This window comes from Gastrolobium bilobum, unplaced genomic scaffold, assembly GCF_033153095.1.
Source record: "Gastrolobium bilobum isolate Gb01-03AN ecotype WA unplaced genomic scaffold, APGP_CSIRO_Gbil_v1 utg881, whole genome shotgun sequence".
Taxonomy (NCBI): Eukaryota; Viridiplantae; Streptophyta; class Magnoliopsida; order Fabales; family Fabaceae; genus Gastrolobium; species Gastrolobium bilobum.
Window position 1 is genome coordinate 252,241 of NW_026898866.1, and position 12,302 is coordinate 264,542.

The following is a 12,302-nucleotide window of genomic DNA, read 5'->3' on the forward strand; positions in this document are numbered from 1 at the left end:
GCTTGTAGATGCAATTTTATAATATTTTTTATTTTCATTTAAAAAATAATGATAATAATTTATTTGGATTTGGGTGGTAGTATTTAATTAAGGAAAGGGGAAGGGGGTGTAGTTTATGGAGCTGACACATGGACTTGGACTCCATGTAACAATTGACACGAAGCCTTGGCATGCAGAAAGTTGCAATGATGTAAAAGTTCCACAACTAACGCTCATTTTGCTCCCAAAATGACACAAACACAAATTGCTCTTTCTCGGTGGAAATTGTCCTTTCTTTCGTTTTGCGGCCCATGCCAAAAAATTGCAACTTCCTTTATTCCCTTACAAGTTACACTCGTCACCTATTCATCTATGCTAAATCTACACATGTAGCTATACTTTTCTTATTTGATTTCTCAATCTAACGAAATGACGATAATAATCTTGCATCTAACCATGGTTTACTTGCTTTTTTCTTAAAAAAATAAATAAGATGAATGACAATTAGAGAGTTTCATATTGATGCATTGTCGAGACAAAATGTTCACTCTATTAATTGTCGAGAGCATAGTACGCTTGCAGTTATATGGAGCATGATCTCCGTATATTGAACGATGCAACTTAGCAACTACATCATCATTTTCACTCTAATCTCTCTCTTTTTTTTTTTCTCTTTTTTTTTTTTCTTTTTTTTTTGAGTCGGGAGGGATGAAGAAAGGAATGCGACTATGCGAGTATCCCATAAAAAATTGATTTATTGAGATTATTTTTTTTCTTTTTGGGCTGAGTTCCAACTCTTTAGACACTTTTGGTGGGGGTCTATTCAACTTACTAATGGGTTATGGGTGACAAAATTACGAAGGCCGAAGTCATTGGTAAGAGCCTAACTTACGAACTAGTAGGTACACCTAAGGGTTCTCAAAGCCCCTCCCATCCCATAATTTATCCTGACCCATGCCTAATCTAAACGGATATGGGTTTAAAAATTTAAACTTACTATATTTTAGTTGTGTTTGAGGGGTTTTTTTTTTTTGGCTTATTTGAACATAATGCCTCCTAATGTTTAAAAACAATTATTTTTAGTAACTACGGATAAATAATAAAAAATTTAATTTGAATTAAAATCTTGTATATTACATGTTAATATATTTATATTTATATTTATATTTATATTCATATACTTAATGCCAAAGTATATATTGTAAAAGGAAAAAGTGTTTAAATGACATAAAATTATGTCATTTTAAGAGAGAGATAGACACAAAATAATTTTTTTATTTAAAATTTAAATTAAAAAAAAATCACTCACTTTCTCTCCTATGATTTTTATTTTTTGTGTTTATCTCTCTTCTAAAATAACATAACTTAAACTTATTGTAAAAAATATGTTATTTTTATTTATTTTATTTTTTCTTTTAGAACTTTATAACTTAACCATGAATTATGTTTAAATTTATATATCTTATCCGAATTTCATATTAACTAAGTCAATAATGAAGATATAACTGAACCAGGTTCGAGTTCATAAAATTGATATAATTAAAAAATCATTTTAAATTTATTTCGGTGTCAAATCAAACATCCACCAACCTGTCCAATGTAGGCCTGCTATTTCCTTGATAATAATTAATAGGTATGGTTGAACACCTGAACTACACATTTGAAGTTGTCTGTCCACATATGACAAAAAAAGTTAGAACTACGAGGATATTAGAAGTTACAACTACTTTTTTGTGATTTAGCCTACCCTTAACAAACAGCTTGTCAAGGTAGTGTACAGGATTGAATTTATTATGTTTGAAAAAAAAAATTATTTATATTTAATTAAGATTTTTAAAGATTGAAAAAAAGTCACGTGATATTTGATTAAGATTTTAAAAGATTGTTTTAGAGTCCATCTAAATTCATTAGTATTCAATCAAGATTTTAAACAACGAAAAAACAAGCTTGTGATATTCAAAAATCTGACGATTTTAATAAATTTTCTATTAGTGTGAATTTTATGTGACTTTTTAGTGAGAAATATAAATATGATATCACTCTCACAATCTCATCCTAAACCTTAGGATTTCTTGAGATTTTTCTATTGTAATGTCTTCTTCATCGTTTAACGAGTTGACCAGCTCGAAATCAGATTCTGCCATAGGAGCATCGTTAAAGCTAAAAAACAACTTATATTTTTAGCGATTTATATCACAAAACAATCCAGAAACAACAAATCAATGAGATTCTAATATAATCCATCTCAAAAATAGCAAATTTTTTTACAGTTTTTGAAAGTTTAAAAAATAATTTTCCAAGTTATGGATCGCAATTTTTCTTGGCACAAAAATACATATTTTTTGTATTAAAAACAACATAAAATAGTGGAAAAACAACATGGGAACTAAAATCCTCAAACCATTTTTTATTTTACATCAATGAAACAATATCAATTTAAAGAAAGATTAAAATTTTCATAATATGAACCCTATATTTCGTTCAATACATTCATGAATGAAATTCTTTCGCTATAAGTAACGATTTCAAATAATTTTTTTGTCAATAGATAACTAAAAACTTGTTTTCAAAAGCTCCAAAGCAATTTAAAGTTTCAATGTATCGATTAAAAATAAGAGTAAATACCATTTTTGGTCCCTAACAAAAAACACGGTCCCCACTTTAGTACCTCACAAAAATAAATTAGTCAGTTAGTCCCTAACAAATTCAAAGTGGACCCATTTAGTTGAAATAGTGGTCCCTCATAAATTCAAAAAAGACCCATATTAGTACCTCAAAAGGACTAAAATGGGTCCACTTTGAATTTGTTAAGGACTAACTGACTAATTTATTTTTGTAAGGGACTAAAGTGAGAACCGTGTTTTTTGTTAGGGACCAAAAAGGGTGTTTACTCTAAAAATAATTTGAGAAATTTTTTAAACTTTCATGTAATAAAATCCATAAATTCAAATTCAAAAGTTTTTTAGAATACTCAATGAAAAGATGCAAATGACATATGGTTAGAAAACTCTCATCACCAAGAACAAAAACCCCAAGATTTCTAAGATCAATTGCAAAAAATTTCGAACGAAATTTTATTATGAACTTTATGTTCTATATGCAAATTTAAAATTATTTTAAGAAATAAAAAAATTTGGATCTTATAATCATATATGCATAGCTCTGATACTAAATGAAGAAAATAATTTTTAATCTATTGGTCAAACCTAAAAGCAGGAACGAGAAGATGCTAATGCTTAGAGGACTAGTATAGCTTTGGATATCTGGAGAGGTTTTGCTTAATAATTTTGAATATTTGTTAAAAGGGGAATGATATTGTAACAACCAAGTTGTGTTACTATCAAGTTATTACCAATCAATCTCACCGTTAGATCGATTATGTTGATCCAACGGTTATATTTATTTTCATCTTTGTATGGTTATGATTTCTCAAATTTAATACTTTATATTTATTTCCACCTTTGTATGGTTATGATTTCTCAAATTTAATGCTTTCACTTTAAATATGTGGAATCATAACCATACAAAGGTGAAAATAAATATAACCGTTGGATCGACATAATCGATCTAACGGTGAGATTGATTAGTAGTAACTTGGTAATAACACAACTTGGTTGTTACAATATCATTCCCCTTGTTAAATTTTATATTATGTTTTACTAATTGATAAAATTATGAGGAAGGTCATACTTACAACCTTTTTTTTACAACCCCTTACAATCATATCTTAACACCGTTGATTTCCGTCAATTAACGGTTATTATTTTTCGTAAATTAAACTTATTAATTAATTATTAATTCATAATAAATGATAACCCTTGATTGGCGGAAATCAACGGTGTTAAGATATGGTTGTAAGAGGTTGTAAAAAAAAAGTTGTAAGTATAACCTTCCTCTAAAATTATATTAGGTTTTATTTTTTTAATTAATATCATTGCATTTCTTTGTTATTTTTTATTGACTCTTGTAATTTTGAATATTTTTTTGAAAATTCATATGATTTTTTAAAATCTTATAAATTCATATTGTCCTTTTAAATCTTAAATATTCTATTAAAATACTTTAAAATTCAATTTTATGAAATCTTCATTGTAAAAAAAATATTTTTTTTTTAAATTCCTCAAATTTTAAGTAATCTTTTAAAATCTATAAAAAAAAAATTATCTCAATTTTTTTTTTAAATCCTAATCAAATACACCCGTAGATTCTCGTGTTTATCTACCTTGTCCCGTAATTTTGTTATGTAAAAAGTTCACAGTACAAGATTTTATTCCCCATCCATTATTAGTTTAGAGTAAATATCTTTTTTAGTCCCTAGCAATATCCACGAAGCCGTTTTCAGTTCCTAGCAATAAAAAGGGGACAAATTGGTCCCTAAAATAACAAAAAAAAGGCCATGTCCATCCTTCCGTTAACTCTCACCTAACGACCCAACTAACGATGCACAGTTGGCACGTTAGTTTGCTGACGCGGCTTAGATGTGGGACACCGTGGAAGACGAGATGACGACGTTTTGGTCCCTGTCAAAACCACGAAGGCCATTTTGGTCCTTGTCAAAATGCACGAGGACGTTTTTAGTCCTTGAAAAAAAGCACGGGGCCCTTATTGGTCCATAACCAGAGAAAAATAGGCACGTGACTTTATTGCTTTTCTATACAGTCCAATTTTGCAAAACATAAGTGCATTACATCAGAAACAGGAGTGCAATCCATTTGTTCATCACAAAGTAATTAAACTAAATTTCATCACAAAGTAAAATACTCATTCTTGGCATTTTATTTCAATGAAGTTTGTGTTTCTAACTGAAGTTTCGACCTTATTAATGATTATTCATTTCTTTTTCAATGTTAATTAAGCTTCCCACTTTGTTAAAAGGGATTCTTGGCTCTTGCAAACAGCTTTTACGATCCCTAGAATACTATGAACTGTTTTAATTTTCTTAGTCTGTATAAGACATAGCGTTATGCGATTTACGAACAATATCTTCAGTAGTGTAGCATTACAATTATACTATTTATTTTTCTATAAAAGATAATCACATGATTGTTGATATTTAAATACAGAGAAAAAACATAGAAGAAGCCAGGTAAATGATTGTTGATAATTGCAATGCATGGCAGTTGACTGGACTGCAGCAGTTGGTAGTTCTCAGCCACATGAAGACAACTTGAGAGGAAGCAGCCCACCTCCATCAAATCCACAACAGCCAAATGAGCTGTTGAGTAATGAAACAATGAATGCAGCAACCAGTGGCACACGAAGCAGATTATTGGCCTTCATGAGCACACCTGGTTTTAGGCCACCAAGGCCTGCCTCAAGAAAATGACCTGCTGTTGTATATGACCTGAGAGTAGTGCATGAGCCAACTGAGAAAGGTTTATTATTATGTGACTGACTTTTTTTGAAAATTATGGCCATTATGTATTTGGAGGCCTTATTATGTCAATGTTTTTTTTGTAAATTCTGACCATATTGTATTAGAGGTCTTTCTTTTAATTCCTGGCAGTTGGCTTTATTTTGTAATGCACTACTGTACATCCATGTCTTCAAATATAATGATACTCAAATCATGTTCCAGCTATTATGATGAATGTTTAAGTTTACCATTTTTGATGTTTTTTAACTAATATACGTAGTTGTAGTTCTTGTACATCCATGTCTTCTGGTTTAACAAATTGGACTGCATACAAATCCAATTTAATGTCATGTTCCTGTTTTGCAAAATTGGATTGCACTCCTGTTTCTGATGTAATGCACTTCTGTTTTGCAAAATTGGACTGCATAGAAAAGCAATGAAGTCATGTGCCTATTTTTCTCTTGTTAGCGACCAATAAGGGCCCGTGCTTTTTGTCAGGGACTAAAAACGTCCTCGTGCATTTTGACAGGACCAAAATGGCCCTCGTGGTTTTGACAGAGACCAAAACGTCGTCGTCTCGTCTTCCTCGGTGTCCCACATCCAAGCCGCGTCAGCAAACTATCATGCCAACTGTGCACCGTTAGGTGGGAGTTAACAGAAGGATGAAAGTGGCCTCTTTTTTGTTATTTCAGGGACCAATTTGTCTCTTTTTTATTTCTAGAGACTGAAAAGGACTTCGTAAATATTTTCAGGGACTAAAATGAGTAGTTATTTATTAGTTTATTACCACGTAAGATTCCGCCACAACCAGCCATTCCAGGATTCTTGTTGCCACCCCATTGGCGTTGACTTTGTCAAATGGGGGAGAGAACAAGGCCTCCAATCATAATACTCAAAATCTCTATTTGTCATTCTATTTCGTTAAAATAATTTTATCAATATTTTAAATACTTTTACATTTTTATTATTTTTTTAAATTATAATTTTGCATTTTATAATTTTTTTATCTCATTCCAATTTTACGTAAAATTTCAATTTTAACAGGCTACGATTAATATTTTACCAATACATTGGAATTTATTTTGGTACGTTCCATATGCGATCTTCTAATTCTCATCATATAAATTGGTTTCAGAAGTCAACTTGTTTAGGATGACAGGCTGACAGCTCTTCAATATTTTAAAATTCAGGCGTAATAATAATGTTCAAAGACTCAAAAGTTTGACGTATCCCCCTTTCTAAACGCTTCCCTAATATATATATTATATAGAGAGACCACCATATAAGCAACTTCGGGAAGCAATCCTATTTTTTAGTTTAAGGAAAAGAAAAGAAAAAAAATATTTGCTTTGTCGGTCAAAGATGGCAAATTACTGTTTGCCCAAAAAAAGGGGCAAAGGTATAGTGGTAGAGAAAGCTTCAACTTTAGTTGGCTGAACGCCTGAACCAGGCGTGCCAAAGTTGAGAATTGACTACTCAATTTGAAGTGCGAGACAGTTGTCAGATTCAATGCTCCGATGACAATCAGTGAAAAATGTTTAAACGACTCCCTTTTGAAAAGTTCTACCAATATCAACAGTAGAGATGCGTTTACCGCGACAAATGTAAAATTACCAAGGAAGTGAGTAAATTTTAGATTCCTACAAAATTAATATTGAGAATTTTATTTATTTATATTTAGTATAAAAATTATGAATAAAAAATTTTAAAAATAAGATAGGATAAACTTATCACCAAAAAAATTTATCACATTTATTCACGTACTAATTTTATTTTTTTTTAAGCATTTGATTTGATCTCCAATTTAGGAATCAGATCCATGCATTAATCCAAAAACTTCTGAATATGCTTTCTTTAAGAAATTAAAGAAGGATGCATGCATGAGATTTCATTCCCGTCCACTGCAAAAGAATGCTTACCCATCATAAAAAACCCTGACTCTAGGAGACGTTTGGTCATGGAAAAATTTTTATGAATCATAGATAAATGTGATTAGTAGGAAAATAGTTGAAAAATGAGTTTAGTAAAAAAAATGTAAAAATAGTTGTTTGGTTGGAAAATATTTTACCGGGAAAATTAGGTAACTTTTGTAAAATCTACGTCTGGCTGATGGTAAAATATAGATGGGAAAAAAATACCGAATTACAAAAATAACTTTCTTTCCAAAAAAGAACAATCTGGGCATCGTACCCTTTTGTAAAGAAGGCCAACGACCATATGTTAGAATGCACAGTGAGGATACGTTGGTCTTTTGTTAGAATGCACAATGACCAATTTAGGCAGCTTTTTAACAATACTACACTGCCATCGGACAACTTTCGCCGGCTAAATGGACTGGGATGCCTATGCAACTTGGTTATGTAGACAAGTGATTTAGGTGGGATAGTGTGAAAAATACTCCAACCAAACTTAGTTAGTTTAGATGCCTTGCTTTCATTTCCCTATCTTTCTCCACAAATCCGTTAACCAAACGCCTAGTGATTATGCCAAAGTTTGGTTGAACTTGAAAGTGAAAGAAATTTGTATATGTTGTGAAGAATTCTACTCAAAGATTTAAACTTTAGAGGGCGTTTGATTGAGGAGAAATTTTTTGAATACTTTGAAATATAATTGATAGGGAAATGGTTGGAAAGTAAGTTAGGTAGGAAAGTTAAAAAAAAAGTTGTTTGGTTGAACGAAATTTTACTGAGAAAATTGAGTTAAATATATTGAGTCCATGTTTGGTTGAGATAAAATTTTGATGGGAAAATATGACAAAATTACAAAATAACCCTTATATATAAACCTCTACGATCATCACTTTTGAAATGGTTGGGGGCATTTCAATAACAAAGAAGACACCAACTTGTTCACTTACCCATCCAAATGCAAAAACCACCTCAAAGGTGGTATTTTGAAACAAAGTTTTTCAGCACAATTTGCACACACCACTAATTTCATAAATCACTTGCCTAGACAAATTTTTCATACTCTTCTACCAAACATGATTTATCATGCAATTCCCACCTTGACTTGCCCATCAATCTCATGTGAAACCATCTACCAAACACCTCTAATTATGTATTGATGTAATAATAACAATTCTTCCTTTTCTTTTGTATCGTTTTTCATCTATATCGTGCTTTTTTGTAAAATTTATTTTTTATCATGTTTGAAAAGTCAGAAAGATAAGATGGAGATTAATTTCGTAAAATTAGTTCGTATTTTCAATAATATTTAACAATCAACCAAATATAAAATCAGAAAATTTGAGTCAATATAATATTTAAATAATATTTTTAAAAAATAACTTTCCCAATATATTACTAAAAATCATGATTTTTGGGAATAAAAGAATTTCTCTCATTGGAAACGTCCCTATGGAATCCGCAGCACTGCCAAGGAGTTAACATCATAGCCAGCGAATACAGCACAACGATACACATATCTGAGCCAACAGAGTAAAGGTAAGGTAAGAGAGAAAACAACCTTTATCTTTTGGAAACCAGGTGCATGATTAAGCTAGGACATGTAGAAAAAGTGGATGAAGGAATATATTCATGAAACGCATGGTTTGTATGGTGCCATCATCATCAATCCAACATGACCATAATCCCAATAATCACCAAAAGTTAGTTCCAAGAATAGAATGAAAGCCCCCCCCCCCCCCGCTTATGGACATAAAGAGATATGGTATTCTGCCTGTTCTGCTGAATTTAAAATATTTTAACCACAAGGAAGATTGGAATAGAAATGAAAGATAAATGATCAATAATTATAACCCTGTTGCTGTTCATACAATTTGCATCCTCCTCCCTTGAAAAAGAATGTCACCAATTTGGAGAACTTTAGACACATAAGCTTAAAAGAATGCTTAATTAAAAGATAATATGAACATTAAACGAATGAAGTGTAATTAACAACGCGAGAAAATGAATAGGTATGACTTTTTTCCCAAGTATACGTTCACCACCAACAACAATATTTCTCCTTCAGTGATGAGCAGCCTTCAGAGATCATTTATGAAGAAAATGCAAAACCTGGCGTCCATTGATTTGATGCATAGGGAAAAAGTAAATTTGCTCCTTCGAACGAACTAGTAGTACCCAGTTCTATGCTATTTACAGTAAGAATCTTAACTGAATCAATCTTCCAAAAATAACTCCATAATCAATCTTCCAAGATCCAAGTTCTGCTTCTTCTCCGTGAGCTTCTATTGAATAACGAAGTAGAAAAGCTACGGCTTCTATTCAGGGATCCAACTCTCCCAAAGAAGGAAAAGAAATTGCGAAAAATTCTTCCAATTCCACGACTCTCCCTCACTCTGTTGCTTCCAACTGCCAGAGAGATTCTTGTCGAACCTCCATTTGAATTGCTACCACCGTCCATCTCCGTGTACACAACCGGCAAGTGACTCTCGCCGGTTCTCCGACCGCCGGAGAATCTCCCGACGGCGAATCCACCTCCCGGTAATCTCCATATGGTCAACCCTACCGCTTCTTCATCGATCTGACCGGTTATCCTGTTTTCCGGTGGGTTCTGATCCGACGGCAATTCGTGCCGGCACACTGGACACGAGTTCCGCATCGAGAGCCATGGGAGAATGCAATCCGAATGGTAAAGGTGCTTGCAGGGCATCTCACGCGCCTTCGAACCTAACTCGAACGCTTCTTTGCACACGGCACAGTGCGTCTCCGTCTCCACCTCCGCCTCCGCGATCTCAACCGTCGGCATTGACTCTATCGCCGCCTTCGACGCCGGCGGATTCTCCGACAGGCCAAATCCGTTAATCTCGATCTGAGAAAACTGCTCCAGCAACCGGTCGAAGCCTGATCCAAGCAAGAACTCCGACATGGTAGGCGGCACCGGTCGGAGGCCCGTGCCTTCACCGTCGTCATAGTACAATTCAAAGCTACTCCCATCGTTATCACCGACGCCACCGTCCTCGCCGTGACCGCGGAGAACAATTACTGGATTAAACGGCGAGCGGCTACCCGCGTTGCGGCGTCTTCGGCGGAACCCTTGTCTCCTCGAAGAAGCGTGAAAACCATCGGCGAAGAGAGAAACCGCCGGCGATTGGCCTGCGTGGATCTCTTCGACGAAGCCACTTCGGCAGTGAGGGCAAACGACGTCGTCGCGGTCCAAGAGGTGAACGAAGCGATTACAACTATAACACCAATACGACGCCGCAGCAGGTTGAATGTCCGAGTTCATTTTTATTTTTTTTTATTTCTTTCTTGGCAACGAGTTAACTCAGAGAGAAATTGAATTTACTAAGAGAACGTTGAAGAGAGAGCGTCAATTTAAAGGAGGGCTATGAATTAGGAAGAGAGGAAAGGTTCACTACGCGTTTTCAGCTACAGTGAGAGCAATACCCCAACCCAAAGGCCTAAACACTTGCTTCGCCCGAAAACACACGGCAATTTCTTTTCTTTTTTTCATTAATTTAATCACTTTGATTGAATTGAATTCAATACGGAAAATAAATTAATTAATTAAATTAATCACTTTAACTATTAATTAGTTAAAGAGTTAAAGTGTGTGTCATTTTAAAGAATGTAAAGTTATGTCATTTTAAGATAGAGAAAGAGAATTTCTGAGTCCTAAGCCTTGAGAAGTTGAAGCACAAGGGATAAGAAAGAGAAATCAAGGAGTGAATTGCGAAAGAGATAGATAAAAGAGGAAAGAGAGTTGACAAAAAAAAATAAAGATGTGAATCTCACCTTTTTGTGAGAGTGAAAGGATATAAGTTGTGTCATTTAAAAGGATAAATATTTTTTTGTTAGTTAAATATTAATTGATTATGGGTGTCAGAGCTTCTGAGACCGTGACTCAACCCAAGCCAAATATGAATGACAAAACACAAGAGACGCCGAATTTGATTTTGGTTCTTCAAATTGAAACAGCTGGGACGACTGACAGGATTTTGTTCATTGCCTTAAAGGCTTAAACTAGACAACCCAACCGGACCTGGATTATGGACCATGAACCATGAACCATGGACCTGTTCTGGTCTACCTTCCCTCATTCACAACCGTTTCATGATCCCTCATCACTGTCAAGTTCTGACTACATTTTTCAAGCGCCTTCCTTTTTATTTTTGGTCTGACTTTTGTTTATGATTATTGTTAATGGGTTTAACTAAATTGATAATAATTATTCTTATCAGAGTCAATTAAATTTTCTTTTGTCATTCTCGAATACAACAGTCAGACAAATCTCGTACCCATGTTGGCACTTTTTTTTCCCTTTCTTTGAAAAATACGGGGCGTTTGGTTCGCGATAATCTTCGGGATTTCTGACAAATTGAAGTTTTTTAAATTTTTAATTTTTAGATATTATCGTAAATTAAAGTAACAATCGGAAAAAAAAATTTCTCCTCTTCTTAATGTTTTGTGCATTTTAACATTCACGGAAATTGTAATATCGGAAGTTCAATTTCTTCTTATTATTGATCATAACTAGCACGAGAATCTTATTATTAATCTTCATACACGTGTTGAATAACGCATTGACCAAATCAACGTAAGCTTGATTCTAGATCATTGCCTACAAGGACGATTATAATAATGCATGTTGGCGTCAATAAATTAAGAGAATAAGAATTCAGAAGGTTATTATATTCACCATGAAAAAAAAAAAACAATAGGTTATTGTATATTATATATCCATTCACGGCTAATCGGTGGACTGAAAACCATGGACTGGGGAATTAAACAGCCACCATCTCGATTTCCCATTTGACCATGTTGAGCGATATTATCGTGACTTTCAGGGTCCGCTGTATATTTTTATGAACGGGACTAGATAAGCTGATAACAATAATAAATCCAAAACCATACGCTCATTAACATTCATTAATTAATACATGGAAAAAGTCTTTCTCTCTTTAATCAACTCAAAACATCGTCGTTTTAAATTAAAAAATTAAAAAATTATAATGATAAAGACTAATATAATCCTTCAATGTAATATATATATATATATA

General features: G+C 33.2%; 1 protein-coding gene across 1 annotated transcript; it reads right to left on the bottom strand.

Moving 5' to 3' along the window:
- Positions 1–9,091: 9,091 nt before the first annotated feature.
- On the bottom strand, positions 9,092–10,594 carry LOC133284859 (E3 ubiquitin-protein ligase RDUF2-like). Its single transcript, XM_061481971.1, has one exon. The coding sequence runs from the start codon at positions 10,526–10,528 to the stop codon at positions 9,485–9,487; it is 1,044 nt and encodes a 347-aa protein (XP_061337955.1). The 5' UTR covers positions 10,529–10,594; the 3' UTR covers positions 9,092–9,484.
- Between the last annotated feature and the right edge of the window lie 1,708 nt (positions 10,595–12,302).

Excerpts from the sequence above, each read along its gene's own strand:
- LOC133284859 (XM_061481971.1), bottom strand. The coding sequence starts at position 10,528 with ATGAACTCGGACATTCAACCTGCTGCGGCGTCGTATTGGTGTTATAGT.